The sequence below is a fragment of the Ptychodera flava genome (assembly GCF_041260155.1).
Source record: "Ptychodera flava strain L36383 chromosome 23 unlocalized genomic scaffold, AS_Pfla_20210202 Scaffold_24__1_contigs__length_23054250_pilon, whole genome shotgun sequence".
NCBI lineage: Eukaryota > Metazoa > Hemichordata > Enteropneusta > Ptychoderidae > Ptychodera > Ptychodera flava.
The window spans coordinates 17,141,713-17,163,743 of record NW_027248278.1 but is presented as its reverse complement, the minus strand read 5'-3'; the positions used below and the strand labels follow the sequence as shown (position 1 = coordinate 17,163,743).

Sequence of the window (22,031 nt, the reverse complement as noted above, 5' to 3'; positions counted from 1 at the left end):
ACCTGAACTGGCTAATTAAATGTGAACTACTGGACCAAGAAACTTGGGAACCTTCTTCGGTATTTGCACATCAAATGACGATACTGGAAATCAGTTTACCATGCAAGAATCCAGTTTGCTGAAATACTCAAAACTGCTCTCTATCATGAACACAAAAATTCATGGTGAAACAGCACCGCTTGTACAAGACCTAACACCCCTGATTGACATCAACAACACAACAACTGATATATCCCACATTTAAAATAGATACGAAGACATTTCATCCAGCAATTACATCATAAAGAAATCACCCAATCACATTAAACAATAATGTGTCATCTTCCTTTTTGGTTTAATCTATTTCACTTAGACTATAATATCTAAATATTTTTAAGCATAATTTATGCTATTCTTAAGCTTGGTGACACTGACACGCAAGTTGGTCCAATCATGCAGAACGGATATAACCTAATGGCAGAGTTGAGTGCGACTGAAATGAGTGGTAGCAAATAAATTGTGTTTGTTTGTTTTATCTTAAGAAAGAAAATGGCCAGTGTGCGTTACAAAACATATATTTACTGACTGTATCCCGGTAACAGTATACGTTTTGTTTCCCAAGAGCCTGAAAAGTTGCCAAGAACGGGCGTATTCCACTCGGCCTACGACCGCTTTGAAGAGTCTTTTTAGGCGACTCGCAGGCAATCAGGAATCGAAGCATATCCTTACGATCTGTCAATATCTGTACATGCTAACATATATTATTGATAACGGAATGCACAGTTTACCTTATTTTTAGGATGGAAGATTGGAAAAATATTTTAACAAGTCTTCTAAAAGATCCGAAAATTTACGTTACTTACTTTTTCCAGAAATGATCACATGCTTTGGTCGAAAGAGTGATTGAAGAACTTCACGGTGTTTTTCTTGGCTATGCATTTTCAAACTCTTCTTGTCATAGGACAAAACAACCGAGCACTTTGGATCATGTCCCATCTGTTTAATTTCTTCTTCAAGTCTGTTTAGAAGTCAAGGGTAGAATAAGTTATAAATGGGAGCTGAGCGGCATTTGGAAGAATCATTCTCGATGCTGTCGTCATAAACCTTGTTTCGGGGTCCCACTTTTGCACACTGAGACTAAATCTAAATGAAGTCTAATACAGTAAGACTTATCATCACGGGTCACTGAAAGCGGAACTTTCCAGGGTGACATATCACCAGAGCTCTCTATCAATACAAACAATGGCAACCATACGCCTGTGCACTGTGTATTTAATACTGAATCAAACAGCTAGATAGGAACATCTCACGTTAATATCATGACAATTTTTTCCAAATATGTAAATATCGTAGGTGTTATCAATTGTACATAAACGGATTTCTCCAAATAAGGGAACACGGATATAGTTCAAAAGACATAATCTTCGAAATAAGAGGACCTACATTTAAATGTTTCAATATTGAATTACTTTGATATATAGTATTCAAAAATGATTGTTTTCCATTTTTATTAAAATATTTTAAGATACGAGCAACAGCTTGCTATGTGTAACGCAAAGAATGAATCGTACATACTTATCCGAATTGCAGCTATCCTCTTTTTTAGACTTTTTCTTCTTTCCCTCGGGACTGGTATTGCTTGGACTACCGAGTAGATATGACGGACTGAAAGCTGCTGCTTGTAGAAACTTAAGTAGAATTACATTCGAGGAAAATAGATTATTCACCCTTGGCATCGATGAAGTAATCCGTGTTGCAATATTGGACCCGGGCAACTCTGTTGTTGAATGCTCTGGTGGCCGACTCGCGCCAAGATCGCAATCACTGTCGTCAACTTCTGAATTAAGCATGCGTAGAAGAGCGGAGACGTCGTCACTAGCTTTCGTATGGCGATGTAACATACGATGAAGCCGTGATGCGATTTCACAGACTGTATTTTCCATTTCGACGAGCCGTGTCGCGCGCAGTTCATTTGTTGCGCAGAATTCTTTCCTGGCATGGAAGACAGCTTCCCTCGTCGCGTGTTTCCTTCTTACTCTAAGCCAATCTTTAAACATGTTTACATACATAATGGGTTCACTGTATTCACCTTGATCAAATAAAACTCGAGAGTCAAAACTTCTTTCCAGTGCAGCAATAAAGTCGTCTGGATTCTTCATTAACTGAAAAGTAAGACAAATTTATCAAGACACGGTATAATTCTGTTTTCCGATACTTACTCTTCTTCACATTATATGTTCTAGCAAGGTACACATTGAAATATTACGTGTTCATTGCTGCCACAAGTGAAATGTATGAGTAATATTTAATAGATCTGATATGGTTTAAATATGAATGATATAGTACCGTTTTTTATAAACATCTGTTGCTGGAGGTTTGACTTTCATCACGTGGTCACACGCACCATTTGAATTGTTCTTTGGACTAGCTGTATATCAAACACAGAGAAAGCTTGTGCGACCTCACTAAATAAATGCACAAACAGAAGATATTTATGAAAATACAAGACATTTACGTCTTCAGTTTCAAAACAATGACACTCAACAATAGTTAAAATATCCTTGTATGCAATTGGTCGCTTGCACAGTGAATGGTTTTGGTTCAAAAGTGATAGATTAGGTTAAGGTAAAGTCGACAGGTATAAGTGTTTGTCTCAAAATAAAAGCAGAGTCTCTCTCTCTCTCTCTCTCTCTCTCTCTCTCTCTCTCTCTCTCTCATCAAAAGACGTATTTACATGCAATTATCAAAGCATATTAACAACAATATTATGAAATTTGATACTCACTATGAATACCGGTAGCTTAAATGGTTCCAAGGATTTAGACATTGCTGCAGCCATAACAATAGCGACACAGGTACAATTAAATAAGACACCATAGACCAATAGACGACCAAGTGGTATGCTTAACGGCAGGCGTAAAACCACGTGACCAAGTAACGTAATTTTTGCGTTTTCTGAACTGTCTGAAAGATCGTCAGACCAAAGAGAGTGTAAATTTGTAAAACTTCGAGTGGGAGGTTCTAATTTTCTAAAATGTTTACTCGCTAGTTAAAACATTGCACCGTCTCGTTGTTGAATGATTCATATAACCCAACGATACATCATACATAACGAGTTTACGATTAATCATTTGTCTGTTCAAAATCAACCACTGTCTCTAAGTGCTAGTATGAGAGAGAGAGAGAGAGAGAGAGAGAGAGAGAGAGAGAGAGAGAGAGAGAGAGAGAGAGTTGACTGAGCAAGTAGTCACAAATAGAGACGAATATATATAGAAACAGTGGCAGATAGACTGACAGCCAAAAGCTGTCAGATATATAGACAGACGAAAATGGATACTAACAGAAACAAACTGATGTAGAAAACATTTCAGGACACACAAATATGGACATAAAGTGAATTTTCGATGAACATAACACTAATCTGGCGATTTGTTGTTTAAAGTTGTCGCTCACAGTTCTGTCCAGGAGGATTTTAGAACACACTCTTTCCATTATATACGCTGACGATCCTATATCACAATTCGCACATTCATACCATAAAGACACGCTGTATATTTAAAGACAAATGAGTCGAACATTTCATACATTTTCTACCATAGTCGTAAAAGGGTATTTGCGATGTTCAAGTTAACAAGACGGCGAAACGAACATTTTCTTTGCTGATTTCTAAAAGGAATCTCGGCCTACATACGTTATTGGCTGGCGTGGCATGTCATGCTCCATGAATGCTACAAAATGTTCGAAAAAAGTGTGAACTCTTCCTAAAACCATGCTCATTCCTTACATTTGCGGAATTCATGACAAGTTAAGGAATGTTTACCTGTTAGGACGCGTGCGTCGACAAGCCTTTTCAGAGTGTTTCGATATAGCGTCATGGATGGTGGTTGTATTGTCTGTCTAAGTAGTTGCCGTGTTGGTATGTGTATCTTCTTGCTGAGCTGCTTGGCCTTCAAGACGATCTGATCGAGTGTACTCGACTCCATCTCTGATGAGTCATGTTCTGGCAGGCAATGGGTGTAGTAGTCTGCTGCCATTAATCGTACAACTTTTCCTGGGAACACTCTGCCAGCACGACCTAACGGCAAGGGACAGGATGTTAGATGAGAGATAAATGTAAATTCGCCAACTACATAGATTGTTAGTGCTACTTCGATCTTTGTTCTAACTTACTCGGTAGTGGTAAAAATAAACTTCCTCTACATATTGTACGTTAAAGTACACTTGAACATGATTTGGAAAATCGAATAACGGATATTGATATTTCGAAAACATTTGATAAACACAGATACAGTGACAACTTAGATATACCACCTACCTACCTACTTACCTACCTACCTATACTTACTTGCCTACCTACCTACATTTTGTACTTACGTACGCTGCAAATGTTCTCTCTCTGTTTCTGTCTCTGTCCCTGTCTTTCTGAGAGAGAGAGAGAGAGAGAGAGAGAGACAGACAGACAGACAGACAACAGACAAAGTACACTTAACCATAATTCGGACAGACAGGCAAGTGCCACACAAAGAGAGACAGACAAACAGACAGATGCAGAGAGAGAGAGAGAGAGAGAGAGAGAGAGAGAGAGAGAGAGAGAGAGAGAGAGAGAGAGAGAGAGAGAGAGAGAGAGAGAGAGAGAGAGAGAGAGAGGGAAGGAGAGAGAGAGAGAGGGGGGGGACGGAGAGAGAGGGCTTATAGTAGTATATCTAAGTATTTAAGGTGACGTACCTGCTCTTTGTGCGGCACTTGCCTTGGAACACCATACTAGAGACATACATGACATATCTCTTTCATAGTCGTACATCTCTTTCCGTCTTAGTCCGAAATCGATGACAACGCGTACATTTGGCAAAGTCAAGGAACTTTCTGCCATGTTGGTTGCTAAGATGACATGAGCGTGTGTCTGTGGCGGGTCTTCAAAATACGATTCTTGCTCCTCTTTAGGTATCTGGTGAAGGTAAACATCATTCATTCATGTAAAAAGCAACACGGCGTAGCGTTCTGGACACTGCACTTTTCTTAAATTTATACTAAAATTTATAGTCTCATATAATATTATCTGACTGCGGAATTCTACCTTGTAAACTGCTCTCTCTCTCTCTCTCTCTCTCTCTCTCCTCTCTCTCTCTCTCTCTCTCTCTCTCTCTCTCTCTCTCTCTCTCTCTCTCTGTTTCTTATGTATACGGCTGAAACGGAAACGATTAATTTGAGTGATTCAGTCTGGAATATGGGGCAAGTGTCCATCGCACATGGGCGTGTATGGTGAAGTAGGCTTATATCCTGGCCTCTCTGCCTTTGGATACTTCAGAATTCAACAGTGCTCGCAAAATTCATGAACTCTGGACATTGATTTTGGAACTGATGAACACTCATATTAATTACATATATCTAGACAAACGTTGATTCAAAATAAGAACTACACATACGAAATTCGGTAAAGTAGACATTTAATGACTAGAATCCATATTCAAACATAGTTGGTCTAAAATGAGACTGAGATGTTCTGACAAACGTCCCATACGGGTTTCCTGAGCACGTACATTGATATATTTTCTAACGAAAGTACGGCAATAATTAATTTAGAATAAATTTTTGACCCTGACAGCAATGTGAATAGAGGTACGCGTTCAGACCACAGGCGCTCGTTAGCTGGACAATGTCCACGAGCAGGCCTACGACAAGCTGGAACAATTAAATAACATCAAAAAGGTATGAAACATGCTTGTGGCTCTGACCACTGCTTTCTGAGATATAACGCTTTAATATCTCTGCTGGGTCATCAACCGCAAAAGCGATCTAACATCTCGATAACCCAAACTTTTGTTTTTCCAAAGTTTGCCTGACATATAAGCGCAATGGTTTTACAACATCCATATCGTTTCAAAATATTTTTATGTGTCCATCATTAGAAGAGAAGATCTATATACACTCAAATTCGACCAAGCTGCAAAACTTGCTTTCCCGAGGCCTTGGCCTTGTTCTAATCGACGTCTATCAGCAATTTTTACAATATTAACACAGCAGAGCTGGATGCAGCCCTGTTTACATTTTATCAGCTACATGCTCTCAGTTACACAACATCACAGCCACTCCACACACATCAGACAGAGAAACATAAACAAATAACCATACTTTGCAATATCAATGCCATGTGTTTCTTCTTTATTCTTCATGAATTACAATGTAGCTGATGGTTTTATGAATAGTAAACAAAGTATACAATATATTTAAACACCAGCTACACTGTACTTCATCTGAAAAAAAAAGAGACACATGACATTGACATTGGAAGGTGCGGAGATTTCCTTTGTTTCTCTGTCTGACGTGTGTGAAGTGGCTGTGGTGTGGAGTGTAACTGAGAGCATGTAGCCGATTAAATGTAAACAAGACCACATCAAGCCCTGCTGTATTAATGTTGTAAAAATTGCTGATACACGTCGATCAGAACAAGACATTGGCCAGTTCAATTTTGCAGCTTGATAGAACTTGAGTGTATTATTCGCAGATAGATGTTTTTTATGGTTTCAAGTATCTCTACTGTACATACCAGTGAATGTAACGCAACCACCTTGACTGCACACCTGGCTTTAGTCGGATCACATTCGAGTGGGTATAACTCACAGTACAGGTCATATATTTCACTCATCCCTGTCAAATTGAGAGAAAATAACAATGAAAACGCAAAGTGATACGTAATAGATTGATGTAAGCAACAACTTGATACAATATCTGATGTTTTAGTCAACCTTAGAACCAAAAGTTTGTTAACGCGATGCTGCAAGACAATAACATTAACATGTGTCAAGTATGTATCTGTCATTCACTACGTAGGGCATACACTGGCTTTGAAATGAACATTCTCCTGGGAAGTGTCCAGTAACTTACACTCTGCGTCATCATGCTGTATCACCCTAATATGTAATAATTAACCTAATATGTAACACTGACCAAATATTTAGTAATACTCCACCAAATATGTATTACTAACCCAAAGTGTAATAACACAAAAACGAAGTTATGATATTAATGTACAGTTACTGTAGCTGTTATAAGATAAATAGCGTTGATATTACATATTTGGATGAGTACTTTTGGGTTCAGTTTTTCTACATATTGGGTTTGTATTACATATTACGTTATGTGCCATTACATATTGGGCTAATTATTAGATATTTGGGTGCTAGTACAGTCGCCTTTACTAATTATCGGTGAATGTGTATTAGTGTAGTATAGTAAAGAATCTTCAAAATCACTGAACGATCGTGAAATCTTCTCAACAGAACATACGGAGGAAGCTCTTCTTCGTTCTAGTTTCGCATATGGAACGATGTATGATAAAATCTTACCGGGTAGAAAGACCAATATTGTTTCTCCCTCACGTACCATCTTACGGACCAGAGTGGCACAAACTCGATGCAGTCCATTGAAGACTCTGGCAGTTAGGTTAGGCTTGTCTAGTAATTTCTTTGCCTTTTCAAGTTTTACTGCCAAATTTGGAAACCCTGATTAGAAGTGAATGCATAAATACATTGTTATGAGCGAGCAAAGCCCCCGTCTCTCTCTCTCTCTCTCTCTCTCTCTTTCTCTCTCTCTCTCTCTCTCTCTCTCTCTCTCTCTTCTCTCTCTCTCTCTCTCTCTCTCAGCATATATATATATATATATATATATATATATATATATATATATATATATATATATATATATATATATATATATATATATATATATATATATATATATATATATATTATATGCTTGTCTTTCCAGATGATATTGTGTTTTAATTATACGGTTTTGACAAGCCATTAGATTTTTGTTTTAGTTGAGGTTGAAATTCTATCAATACTGTTGGATTTGGTGACGACATTTTGAATCAGAGCGTTTCTTTAACAAAGTAGATTTATCAGCATTAGTCAGCATTGGGTATGAGTAACTGTTCAGATAGATGAAGACGTTATCGCTTGTTTATGGAGAGAGAGAGAGAGAGAGAGAGAGAGAGAGAGAGAGAGAGAGAGAGAGAGAGAGAGACCTTACGATAGTTATGGAACTTCCTTTGGATATCAAGGGAGAAAACAACTTTTAACGCCATAAATATAAAGGTAATAGAATATATAAGCAATTATTCCCTTTGCAGGCAGGTAAAATAAATACACCCGCTTTGGGTACCATCGCTCCATAGAGTGTCAATCTAACAGCTGGGTCATGCGACATTCACAAATTTTATAAAAATTTTGCATAAATCTACCTTCAGTTGGAGGCTATTGCAAAATTCTACTTACTTCTTCGAATCGATTTACGTATGTGTTCGATGGAATTATCAACTTCCATCAGTCCGTCAGTTTGCGCCAAACATTGGGTGAATTTAACCCAAGCTTCACATAAACTGCCAACTTCCGCTTCGGAAAAGCACTTAAATAACTCAGATTTTGTTAACAATTGATCAATATATATGGTTTCCACTGGGAATGTCATGTCACCGGCAAATATAGTTTTTCTCTGACGCATATCTGAATCCGAATCTAAGTCCGAATCCGAATCTGGCAAGTCAGCGCCTGCCAAGTTGGATGCTGAACTGTTGGTATTTGAACTGCAAAAATACCTGCAAAAGAAGTGAATATGTTTGCAAGTGATAGGTCAATTTTCCGTAAATTTAATCTACAGTTTCCTGTCGTCTATAACTAAAGAAAACTCATTAATTCGGATGATTCCGCATGTCAATGAAAATTATTTTGTCCAACGCATGCATTTTGCTCCCTATTTCACAAAACATGGGTAGTGAACCAAATAAGAACTGGTTACAATGGAGGTAGTGTGCCCAGTTTTCTTGGAAAGTAACCCCTTTTCCTTGACAATGTGGTCACGCTTTCTTGTGATCAATATCACTAGGTGAAGTTTTCCAAATTCAGGCAGCCATTCCAGAGATAATGGCACAATTTTGAAAGACCATTATATAATTTATGCAAATTATGAAGTAGTTGATACGAGTAAAATATAGAGTGGGGTTATTGGCAAATTTGGCCATCTAAAATTTTAAATATTAAGCCCCTCAACACAAACAGGGTGTTGAGGGAGGGGATCTGATCCCTCCCTCTACTCCCAAAGCCGTTGTGATTTGGCAGATTTCTATTAATTTGCAGAATCTTTTTTACTGTTAAATATATGATTAATGAAGGGTGTACCTGATACAATGAAGGGTGGAAACCAGACCCATACAGCTGTACGTATTGCTGGTATCACTATTATTTGTAGGCTTGTCTCTACTGGTGCAACCAGCAGCAGTGGGGTTGACTGCATTTCCAGCAGCCTGACCCATGTAATCATGCGGGGGCGTGTCGAAGGTAATCAACAGCAGAATTGCTGAATGGAATGACCTCAACCCTGAATATATAGCTTGCAAAAACAAGCTAGTCCGTGCAAACAGAACTCTTGGGGAGCTGTACACCAAGAGAAACAGAATACTATGACTTGGCCCCAATGGTGAACACCTAGAGCTGTCACCTGAGCTCCAAGCCGAACTTGAAAAAAATCAATGACTGCGTCGAGGTGCATCATTGCAACTACCGGAGAGTTTATGAAAGAGCAGCACCAACATGAACACTGAAAGAAGTTCTCAACAATCTATATCTTGAGCTAAGAAGGAAGTTTACAAAGCTGTTCAAAAGGGAAAAGCTCACCAGCGGCGTGGTGCCAACTGCCACAGGACTGGCTGACTCAACACTTGGTCTTGTTCTACAAAACATCAGCTGTCTGCGAGAGGCGAAAGGTGGTAACACAGTGGTGGCCCTATGGGGAAAGCATATAATGATCAAACAACTTGAAAAGTGGCTGAAGGGACTGGCTGTACAAAGTGCTGCAGCTTTCCCAGGATTGATTGGCACCATCGTCAGTTTTGTTCTGAAAACAGCTGGTGCGGTGTTGGGCTTTGTGAGTGAATAGCAGTGGATATTAATGAAGCCACATTCATTCTACATAATAAATAGTCCGACAGCATAGATAAGAATGTTACCCCAAAAAATATAAAAAGTCTTCTGATGAAAGATGGAGAACTATTTGGCTTCAGCATTGATCTAGAATGGTGCAGCCTGCAGAGAGCAAACATACATGTCCTCAAGGCAAACCCCACCAGACGGCTAACGAGTCCGCTCTTATACTGCATCATTCTTGCTTCTGTGCTAGAGTGCCTGAAGGTCAATTTTTTCAAGAGGGTTGAGCTCACCGATGTGTTCCAAGACCCAGAAGATAGTGACAAGCAATGTCATCTGTCAAGCTGATCCACGAAACAAAATAAATGTACATTTCAAGAACGTGGAGATTTGCATGTAAAATTATAAAACCATGGTGCATGTCTTAGTCTTTACAGATGGCACTAAGCTGGCTGATCATGTTGAAAGAACATCTGCTACCTAGCAGCCCGGTTACAAATTGATGGACGGAATAAATCAATGTGGGCTAGGACATCTCAATAGGCCTACTCAACAGCAGTGCTCTTCTTCTACCCTTACGATGGTCTTTTGAGCAGTCGCCCTTTCTAGCATTGTCATTGAGGTCATTCAGACAAGCACTGGGGTGGCAAGGAAAAGAAAAAGACACACACTGCACTACATCCGGTTCAAGCAGCTGCTCACAGAATTAAGGCAGAGAATGGGGCGTGCAGCCATCGAACTGCCAGTGACCCGGATTCGGCCCTTATCAAGGATATCTCTGTTGAGGAGCTTGAGATCCAGAGAGAGATTCACCCGCCCCTGAAAGGATATATGTGGAAGAATGGGCTCAACAGCTAAACTGAGGAAGAGTAACCCTCGTGAAAAATATGTTACAAGATATATTGGTAGGCCGGCTGGCTATCCTTACAGTTTCAAGCTCAACAAGGATAGGCATGTAGTTGTGCCAGCAGTAGATGAGGCATTGACACCCCTTGTGGGTGATCTCAAGGCATTGCTAACCAGCCATGCTCGAAATTTATGTGACCAGGACAGAAAATATTTGCACAGGATAAAAGTGATGGTCAAAATCATGCAGAACATGTTGAACGAAGCAGGCTCCCCAGCAGCCTACCCTTCTGGAAGGGGAAGAGAAGGAGCACTTAGAAAGAAAGAGGCAGTGCCTGCTGTGTGTTGTGGCAGGTGAAAGAGCAATGATTTGCTTGGCAAGCCTTTCACCTTAGAGGCCTTTGACAAAATGTAGCCCGAGCTCGGCAGCAAAAACAATGCTAACTATGAGACAGCGTTTAATGCTCACCTGAGCGAGAGCATCACCTTATTTATTTGGCTAGTAATGGCCCGGGCTGCTTACAGCTGATCAACAGTGTGGAGAGGCTTCCAAAGGATCTGAACGTCGGTTTCCTTGTCAGAAAAGAGATGATTATGGGGGGCTTGGCTTATACTTTGAGGCCTGTCCTGGCTGTTCTCATTACAGGGTTGATCACAGCCAAACACGTCAACACAAAAACATAGCGGCAAAGGAATCCTGGCACTAGCATAGATGGAGATAACCTCACTGAAGGGAATGCATACAATGGAGGTCTGGCAATCATCCCACTGTGCAGACAGAGGACACATTGGCGGCAGAGACTATGGATGTGGCAAAGAAAGAGAATAGACCTGGTAGAGTGGAATAGGGGAAGAAGTTGGCAAAGATCAGCTGTCAGAAAAAGCAAGAGCAAGCAGTCCACAGGGTCAATAAGGTTTTCTGGAGAGGGGCCCTGAGGCACCAGAGCCAGCATACTCTCAGACTTGGTATAACAATTGTTACATTCTCCCAGATGTGGCCAGGGTAGCTTTGACAGCCCTAGGCTTGTACTACTCAAAACACAAGCATGCTTGTCCTCCAGCCCACCTGCGGCCATGCTGCTGGCAGTGGGCCACTAGGGCCCTCTTCCTTCTCCACCTACTCCTACTCCACAGCATTGTCCTTACAAAATAGAATAATTTATGGCTACCACCTTTCAATTTTTATATCTTACATATTTATGGCATGATGGACACCAAGACTCTGGTCAATACTTTGTATGATAGGGCTTTGTTGGCACGGCTGACTTCTGTCTACTGGATGAGGGCGGAAAAATACTGAAGAAAGAGATTGTGACCCTGGTAAACCCACTTTGAATACAGGCCTCAAGCTTGGGGAGCAATGGCAGTGGCTGTTGTGACAAAGGAATTGCTTGAGAAGAAAAACATTATTCCCAAGACCCCACTATTTGAGTGCAAAGCATGGCAGCAGTTGGGATGACGGTAGTCTTGGCAATACTCAAGCAACCACCTTCATCAATGGCAACTTTTGAAGCTTTTGTAGTGGAGAGAAAAGGCACAATAGGGTATTAGAGAAATTCAATCGAGACAAAGAGGCATACATCGAGCAGATGCAGAGGATCAAAAAATCGGAAAAGACAGACACAGAGCCAAGAATACAAGGCCGAGAGAGTACAGTGTTTTCAATTAGGTTTGAATTCACAACATACGGCACCAAATCCTCTAGTGGAGCAGCAACAGACAGAACCACTCAGCCAAATTCCCACTCTCCAGGTGGCCAGCATTAGATCGAAAAATAGATAGAGCCTGCTCAGCTTCATCTAGCCCTCTACCCCAAAACCCATGGAGATGCACAGAACCTCCCTAGAGGTAGCTGCCCCTCCATTTCCCTCCAATGGCTGGCAAGGGGCATATATTACTGAGAATGGGTGGCTCCTGGACTCCAACGCAAAGTGGGAAATTGTTCAAATCATGCTGGAAGAGATTGGGCGGAAAGCCCAGGCTGATGTTGGGCACAGGAAGCCTGTTGGCCTCAAGAACACCTGAATGCGTGACATATTCTCTTTCACAACATCCCAAACAGAGAGGTGATCCTCTGCATCGATATCTACCATGTTGCTTGTGGCTTGATAGCCAAGGTGCATGAGCCTGCCTACGGGAGATAGCAACAGCTCTGCTGTGCCCCTATTTTCAACCTTAGAGCCAAAGACCTCTAACTCTCTAACACCACTCTTTCTGACCTACCATGCCCCTGGAGCAAAGTTGTCTCCGCTAGGCGACTGATGCTGTATGTTGTGGGTTCGAACCCGATTGAAAACTAGCCGTATTGTAATCATTGCAAGCCAGGTGCAGCTTGGCTGGGTACTCAAAGTCAACCTTGGCGATGTAGCCTTCAGGCCTGCCCTCTCGAGATTTCCACAGACATCAACCCAATGGAAGTCCCCATTGGCAGTGAGTGGATCATCACCCAGCCACAGAGGTTGTTAGCATCAAGGTAGAGGATGAAGCCATTGGGCTTAACCTGGTTGTAACCATCAATTGTTGGGTTGTTTGCCTTTGCATATCTTTTCATCACCATTGAGATCCCTAACAGCACTCTAGCAAGGAAGATTTGCTGGTCGTAGTCAGTTAGCAGATCTAGCACGACCCCTGTCCTTTTCAGCACTGTGTCCTAGGAGAGACTGGGGCTGGTGTAGTAGAAAGCTGATCAAGGCCGTCACGGCACAGACCTGTATTCCAGAAGCTCTCGAACACATCTGTCCGAAGGAGGATGCCTTTGCGGTTGTACATGTTGTGGTAGTCTCCCTGAGTGTGGCAGTCAAAGTTCTCCCAGACTTCTCTTGTGCAGGTTTAGTTGCTCTCTCTTTGATGCCTGAGCTGGAGAGCTTGCAGTGGAAGACCTCCCGGGGCACAAAAAGGTGATTCCAGCTGTCCACGTAGAGGTAGATGCCTTTGCAGTGCAAGAGGGCGCATTTCTCTTTGCACAGCACATACTAAACTGTTATACAAAAAAGGTCTTGTCTACTTTCAAGACGGCCTTCATTGGGAGATGGGGTCATAGCCCTAAGTCTCTGAGTGATATGAGTTACAAACTGGTTTGTCTATCCTAAGTTGGACTCAGGTCCCGTACCTCTTTGGTCAGTCCCTGAACCTGATCTTGGGTCGTACACTATCCAAGAAGGCTTAGGAGTCATCTGCAAGACAATGCCTTTTCTCCCAGCTTTTCAGGAAGTTCTTAACTGCATGATGTGCACGTGTGCGGTGGAAGGCGGGATCATCCCCAGACCAGGTCTTAATTTCCCATCCGTGGCTTAGGTGTATATTCATAGGTCATCTAATATAAAATTCAAATGTAGTTGGAGGTAAGGAAGTGCCATAACGCGCCAAAATGGCAACTTGTTCTTCCAAACTATTATACCCCATTTTCTCTGCCAAGTCATCTTGCTTTGATACCTCTGCCAAGCTTTCACATTTTCTCTGTCAAACGTCCACCCTGCACTTCAGGCAGGCTCTTGTGCCGCCCCATTATGGAATCTACCATGGTGAATCCCACAAAACTTGTTCATGATTCATGCAACTCCAGCTGCACATCTGCCAAACATCCATCAGCAGCCACTTGCACACGTCTTCACCCTTCATCGCATAAGGCATATCCTTCATTGATCATATACAGTATCTAACAGTAAAGAATATTCTGCAAATTAGTAGAAGTCTGCCATGCCTCAAGGGCTTGGGGATTAGGGGTCAGGCCCCTCCTAAATGGTATTGAGGTGCATAACATTAAGTGGTCCAGAACGCCCACTCTGTATATTACTGACATGAAACTGCAATGTATCGTTTAACTCATATATCGTAATAGGGTTCCATTTAATTTGCTTTGATCACCATCATTGCATCGCTTCAATAGAATATCACTAAATATGCAACACAGCTACTAGAAATTGATCTTTGAAATGTTATTCACCATTTTGATGTCTTTTATCTCCAATATATGTTACAAGTGTATCGAATCTGGCTAAGTAACTCGAGATATATAACCCAAATTTTGACGAGTTGTAAAACACCTAAGTTACCGATTATTTAAGCAATAAATAGTAATATGTTTTTCACTCCCCTTTCTGTTGTTTTAGACGCTATCTGAATGCATAGGACAAGATGTTTGATACGTACGACAATATTTGAAATGCAAAGGTCGACATTGTAATTACCCAAGACAATATGCTGAATGCACGACACAAAATGATATTACTGAGGACAACAACATGTTAGTTTACGTAGGTTTGTCGTGGATTTCACTCCTTTTAGTTCCACAATATTTTTAATCTACCCTTGCAATGTACCCGCAGGCTGTTCAAGTCCACGCTTCAATGCACCCCGATGGATTTTGGAAAGCATGCTTAAAGGTCTGTGTACGGGGTCGGATTGTCTTGCCTGGAAATTTACTTACTAAATTACGATTTCTATAAAAAACAAAAGGCTATGACACTCTATAATCTTCTTACACATTAGAAAAAATCTCGATTTCTCGGATCGAGTATACCACCATTAAAGTATATGATTAAAAAGCATAATTTATACTTACGTAATCTTCGTAAAAAACAATTGACAGGAATAGTCTCAGTTCTTACCTTGAGAATAACTGTCCTTGCAATGTAGCAGACATCACAATGATCTTTGTTGATGGGTATGTTTTCATGGAAATTTTAATGATAAGGCTTAGAAAATCAGAATCGATTGTACGCTCGTGTATTTCATCCATTATTATGTGACTGTACTGCTGGAATGATTCAGGATTGAAAACCAATTTCTGTAAGCAATAAATCATATTTGAGATAACCATAATTTGAGATTACATAAATTACCATAAATAATGAATCATAATTTCCACCAAGATAAGCCGGATTCTCACGACAGATAATAATGTGTAGAATCAAATGCGAGTCTCCCATCACCAGCCGATTGTAGAAGAATGTAAATTCAATCTTTCTCTGTAAGTGAGATGTTGTTCTGAAGCGTTTCACTACCACTTTTCAAGCACATTATTATAAAGTGCAATCATTTGGAGAGTGCAGAAGAATACATCATTCCCTTAAATACTGTTTTCAAATCGTGATTTGAATATAGCACGATCGTAGCAAGCAAGCTCCCAAAGCTGTAATGTGTGCTGTATTTATACACCATTCTTGTCCTACTTGTGAAATACAGTGTCTTGTTGAAGTCAAATTTATCTTGAATGCCTATTGTTCAATTTGTAAGCACAAAATTCGTGAGTGTATTGTCCTATTTTATTCTTGTCAGCTGAATTTTAGTGCAAACTAGAACTTCTCTGTGAACAGTAACATTGCATGTTGTACCCACTGAATTGAGTTTGTAAGTAAAATGCTATATATAGGTTAGAGATCAGGTGTGTTTGACAACAAAGCCTTACTATAATGATACTCAGTCGAGGTTATGCGAAAGTACTCTTCATTGTATACTCTCACGATAAATCTAATTTCAGAGAACTGAAACGTTATTTGTCACGAAAGTGAACTGGGAGAATGGGTCGAACAATTTATTATTGTACATGACAATGAGAATATTGCGAAAAACTAAAACCTAAAACGCGACCTATCCGAGTAATCAGAGCAGAGACCATTTCTCAACATGATAATACGTCTGCATTCATAAACGCTTCTTGAGATGGGGGAGGGGGGGAGATTCAAAAAAATGTTCTCAGATTTGTTCAAATACCCCTGACAAACGCAAAGTGAATTCAAATCCCCCTTCTGACTTTGTATAAATCCCCCTCCCTCAGGGGAAGGCAAAATGTGCCCGATATATTGCTTCGTCCAAAAATATCAATTCTTAATACATGAGAATCTAGAGGGGAAACCATTAACATTTCCTCCATAAAAACAAACTGTATATCTACATCGACATGTTTTGATAGTTCTTGTAAATGTACCTTGCTTGAAGTGGCAGGTAAAAGTACACGTGTGTACAAAAATTTTGATTTTTGGATAATGTTGATTCACACACGGTTGTCTATGAGCAAATTATGAGCACATATTTTCCAAAACTAGCAATATTTGTTCATCTATTGACGTTTGATAATTGATATGAATGTACTTGGTGTGCATGGAGTGTTTACAAGTGCACATGTATACAAAAAAATTAATTTTGGAATATATATACATTGTATACATATACATTGTATATATACATTGTATAAATATACATTGTAGGCTATGAGGAAGCTATGAATAATAAATATGTGCTTTTACAAACGTACGGGACGAGAATGGGGTGTTTGAAAGTGCGATGTGAATAACAAATATAATATTGGTATCTCACCCAAGTGATTTTTTTGTAGAGGTTAACAAGCATTCTTTGAAAGTTCAAAGGTAAAATGAGAAATTATATATAAACTAAAATATTATTGATAAGTACTGTGACACGCAGGATTTGGGCTTAATCAATTCTTGTTTGACCTGAAGCTTCCAGTTGTTATTGATGATACCATGCACTATTCCAAATAGTTTGTTTTCTGTCAAAGTATTTAAAAATAAAAATGTACATACGGCGACAGGAACGTTTAGCACTGACTCAGACCCAATGTACTGTCAATGGGAGAATAGTATCAAATAAGTTATCTCCGAAATTGTTCATCAATACATTGTTTAATATACCCTAACACTTGCGCCTAAAGGGCGCACTGAAAATTGAAATGGTAGGAAATGAAAGTGCCAGAAGGTATTTAGAAAATAATTTAATATTCAATAAATTTTTAAGTCCCCCTTCAACGTCATTTTTTTCAGATCCCCCTGGCATGTTGTAACGCGTTTTAAGTACCTCCGCCTGAAATATCCATCCCCCAGGTTACACAACAAGCATTATACATTGATTGTTCATAACGGCTAAGCATGGGGCGTAATGTTGTCAAATGAGTAAATCTACAAAAAAAATGAACCCAACCTGAAGAAGCCATCCGGTTGTTACATAGGTCAGTTTTGTTGAGTCTGACCTCTCAGAGTCACCACCAATTTGATAGCCAACAGTACTTCCAAGTGGGTCCTTTCTTTGTAGTGCTACATGCTCAGCCAGGGACACCGCAGCCAGGCGTCGAGGTTGAGTCACTACGATGTTAACACTGTCCCTGTGGTCGACATACCACAATAAAAAAATAACAAAAAGTGCTCTCGTGAGATTTTGGCAATGCAGGAAAATTGCTGTACGCAATCAGAACCATCGCTATTAATTGGATAGACTGCACATGGAACCTTGGAAAGGCCACTTTCGTAAATTCCATGTTTGCCGTCCTCAGTTTTTTTTCTTGAAAATGTACCAGCCATCCAAGTAAAATACACATAAGCAAAAAAACTTTGTGGCAGAGACCTACTATACTAAGTGAGTTAACGTGGTGCATCCATAGTTGGGTGTTTTTGCTTGTATGTGTTTTTTTTCCTGGCTGACTGGTAGATTTGTGGAAAATCTGAAGACAGAAAACAAAGAAAGTTGTCACAATTGCCTTACCTTAAATTAATTTAATGGAAAATTAGGATTAGTGGAAAGTCTGGGAAATGAGCAATTTATAGAGAGTGAAAAGTAACTGATATTTGAGTCTGGAAATGGCTCCTTCGAATACACGTCCACAAAATTAGAGATTAATTCTCCCTCACTCCCGATATGTCTCTGAAAACTTCCTTACCCCTCTCCTGATCTTTCAGCATCGTCTAGTATGAACTGTGGAACCATTGTAGACTTTCCACAACCTGTAGCGCCATGGATAAAGGTTACTCGGTTTCTGCTGATTCCGTTAAGAATTTCTGTCCTGTGTTGGCAGATAGGTAAGCTCCGATGTCGTGTTTGTCTTGGTGGTTGTTGTCGCAGGGTTGGTGATTGTTCACGCCGGTTTTTATTTCTCTTGGGTCCAACCATACCAGGTCCTGTCTCTTTCGTTATATCTCTACGGATATCCTTCCGGAACTTACCTTCATCTGAGTAGAAAACAGCTCGGGTCCCAGCCGTGTCGTCGTGACTTGTGCCACAAGCGCCACCAACATAACTTGGCTCGGAAAGTGAAAGTCTATCTTTACTGTCAGAGCTTGATTCCATTGCTGTAGAAGTGGGGGTTTCACTTGATGCAGATTCTCGTCCTTTGTTGGTATGGCTAGGACCACTCCTTGTCCCCTGGCTCGCCTTTAGCTCACCGCCTTTGCTAGTTTCCTGGTCTTTTGGTCGTCGGCGTCGACGTCCCATCTCAGTCAATAAGTGTGTTTTCTTCTCACTATATTGACCGTATTGCAAAAATCTAGTAAAATAACTGGTAAAAATAAAATCCCTGTGTATAAAATTTTGTTCGCTAAAAAATATCGCGAAACGCATGTTACAGAGATATTTTATCTCAGACAAAGGTTAATGAACCTAGCGGTCATCGACACCAGTAACATGGTTAATTAAAACAACAAAATTCAATTATAAGTCGATATGCATACAAACCATATTTTAGGCAAACGCACAATAACGCTAATTCCGTTTTACGAGGGTGTTTACGGAAGTCAGGACGAAAACAAGAACATGTGTCACAGTGACGTTTGAATATTAATTGTGACACTGATGTTTATGATTGGATGTATCATTTTATCTTTAATTCATGTCTATCGTATGATCGAAGCCACGCCTTAAAGATAACGTTTAAAATCCCATCCTTAAACATACAACGAGCAGAGAGAGTTGCTCGAGGAGATTGGAACATTGAGAGAGGAACACAGCGGACCCAAGACATTTAGACTTGGGAGAAGCGTATCTTGGGCGATGGCAACTGTCAAGCTTGTCTACAGGGAAATAAAGTCTATGTAGTACCAATGAACTCTAAATGTCTCGTGTAGTCAATACACTGAAGATCCCCAGGTACCTCTAGGCAGCCAAGGCGAGTTCAACATATAAACTCCCCTTTGAAAGAACGATAAGTAATCGAGTGGTCGGAAGTTGCTATGAAGAACAAACTAATAGTAACACGCATTTTAATTGCAGGATCCTACAATAGGACAGTCTGTAAATGTCGTAGTCGTTATCTCAGTATTGTGAACGATAAATGCGTGTTGGAAAATGCAGATTAGATTTCTGCAAATTCCGCATGCAGGGAGGACAAGAATCGTCTGAAAGACGACTTGTAACGTTACGGTGAACAAAATAAAAGGTACATGAACGGCTCAGACTATAGCAGCAGCTACAACTATGCGTACAACACGAACAAAAAATGTCTGCGTTTCAAGCAGCCGTGTCCGATATCACACGCTCAGCTCTATTTAGTGTCAAACCTGGAACCACATTCTCTATCTAGAGTGATATATAATAATATTGCAAAAAAAAAAACATTAACATACAAAAAAAAACAAAATAAAACAAAATAAACAAATACAAACAAAAGCAAACAAACAAACTTCTATGAAATAGTAATTTGTCTATTTTTAATTTGTATTGGTAAGCTCTTTGAGCAATAACAACCTTCGCCCTCGGCACATGACAGCATATTTGTCTAGCACACAGTGACAAATATAATGTTAAATTTTAAACCGACATGGTACACATACACAGAACCTGTTGACAGTGTGACGATTTCCGCCCCAGCATACGACGTATGATAAAAAAAAATTACAATAAGCTTATGTTACTCGTTTCGGTTATTTTTCTTCTTCCTTTACTCGGCTTGATTAATATCAGCGGTAATACGTTGAGATAAATACGTCTTTGCATATCAATATGATATGAAATCAGTTACTTTTTGCTGCTTTCGTTTCACACAGGGGCTGGGTGTTAACTTGCACGTCAAACACAGTACAGGTTTAACGACATCTTAATTTATTTATACTCAGAACTATTTGGTATTACCGTAGAGCTTCGGTCACTCTTAGATTTAATGATTTTAGAAATTAAAAAAAAAAGACAAATCGAATAGGATACTCACCTGAAGTATATATAGAGATGAGAGGTCGCACAACAGTGGATATAAGACGTTCCTTTCAACCTACTGACCTTTGTATTGGGATATGGTACACGTTATTGATTTATTAATTCAGCAGTACGCCCCCTGCTGCTGTCAATCGTGGTACAATGGACTGAAGGAACCCATAACCAGAATGGCCGCTGGTGTCATGACTGCAACAGAATATCAATTCGGCTATACGTCCAATATCAGTTGCTGAAAACTTGCTCTTTGGCTGTCGCTACTAACCTAAATGCGTACCCTTTCACCAATCTCTCTGCAGTCATATGTTTTGATTGTACCACGCAGGGGCAGGTAAATTTCGTCAAGTTTATATAAATCGCCACAAAACATGTATCGAAGGCTGACATACTGATTTTACGTATTTTTGACTTTGACCTAAACTTTGGAGAGGAAATTTTGTAGAGCTGTTCGTTAAAACTGTCCTGCCACTGATGCCCACTGCCCTTTACTGAGTATATCCGAAAAGATGATGGCCCCGGCGCTCCCTAAAGCAGTTCAAGCTCCCAACTTCCCTCTCCCAACGTTGAAATTCCCCATTGCCCACTAGATGCACATATTTCCACATGTACGTTTCATTTGTGCAACTATTAGTCTACAACTACAACCTAATGTGTTCGTTCAGAGCATGGGTGCGATATATATATATATATATATATATATATATATATATATATATATATATATATATATATATATATATATATATATATATATATAGAAACGTGAAATTGAAATATGACAGGTTCCCAGATGTAGTTGTTTTTCAATTTAGTTTCTAATATATATATATAATATATATATATATATATATATATATATATATGTGTGTGTGTGTGTGTGTGTGTGTGTGTGTGTGTGTGTGTGTGTGTGTGTGTGGGAGTTTATTATATGTAATTTCATAACCATGTTATAATGTACCATGATGCAGTAAGTATGGGTTGCTCCATTAATCGTTACATTCACAAGTTGCAGACTAGTCCAAAAAGCTGCCTTGATTTTTATGTTTCAATAAAGAATCTACATTATCCCCTTAATTCATATTAAGTTTTTGTTACTGCATTTGTGGTGTTTGCTTCAAAGTTTGGCCACTGCAGGTTTTGGTTAGTGCTCATCATCCTCGGTTACTGTGAACCTAACCCTTTATCGCAGGCCTAAGCTACTGTACCACATGGCTTACCCACGATCACATCATTTGGAACGTGTTCACTCCACTACGGCCACATTATTGCGAGACAAATGTTGTTGAACAATTCTCCCGTATGGCAAAATTCAGCTCACATACAAGACTCGGGGAAGGTTTAGGGTGTACTCCTGTC

At 39.9% G+C, this 22,031-nt stretch overlaps 2 protein-coding genes across 2 annotated transcripts in view; both read right to left on the bottom strand.

Annotated features, from left to right (window-relative positions):
• LOC139124882 (uncharacterized) overlaps window positions 1-7,472 on the bottom strand; it is a 17,675-nt gene extending 10,203 nt beyond the window's left edge. Inside the window, exons 1-7 of the mRNA XM_070690985.1 lie at window positions 7,323-7,472; window positions 6,524-6,624; window positions 4,705-4,924; window positions 3,800-4,054; window positions 2,765-2,943; window positions 1,555-2,141; window positions 843-997 (exon numbers count right to left, since the gene is read on the bottom strand). Of these exons, the coding sequence (XP_070547086.1) occupies window positions 843-997; window positions 1,555-2,141; window positions 2,765-2,943; window positions 3,800-4,054; window positions 4,705-4,924; window positions 6,524-6,624; window positions 7,323-7,362 (1,537 nt within the window). The 5' untranslated portion in view covers window positions 7,363-7,472. The remainder of the gene's footprint in view (window positions 1-842; window positions 998-1,554; window positions 2,142-2,764; window positions 2,944-3,799; window positions 4,055-4,704; window positions 4,925-6,523; window positions 6,625-7,322) is intronic.
• Window positions 7,473-8,247: 775 nt separating this feature from the next.
• Window positions 8,248-20,757, bottom strand: LOC139124706 (probable ATP-dependent RNA helicase spindle-E). Its single transcript, XM_070690824.1, has 5 exons — window positions 20,674-20,757; window positions 18,415-19,029; window positions 17,682-17,862; window positions 15,353-15,531; window positions 8,248-8,575 (listed from the first exon to the last, which is right to left on the bottom strand). The coding sequence occupies exons 2-5, from the start codon at window positions 18,963-18,965 to the stop codon at window positions 8,248-8,250; spliced, it is 1,239 nt and encodes a 412-aa protein (XP_070546925.1). The 5' UTR covers window positions 18,966-19,029; window positions 20,674-20,757.
• Between the last annotated feature and the right edge of the window lie 1,274 nt (window positions 20,758-22,031).

Excerpts from the sequence above, each read along its gene's own strand:
- LOC139124706 (XM_070690824.1), bottom strand. The coding sequence starts at position 18,965 with ATGGGACGTCGACGCCGACGACCAAAAGACCAGGAAACTAGCAAAGGC. Across the intron at positions 17,863-18,414 it reads GCTGAAAGATCAGGAGAGGG|GGACAGTGTTAACATCGTAG; the intron begins GTAAGGAAGTTT and ends TGTCGACCACAG. Across the intron at positions 15,532-17,681 it reads CAACCGGATGGCTTCTTCAG|AAATTGGTTTTCAATCCTGA; the intron begins GTTGGGTTCATT and ends TATTGCTTACAG.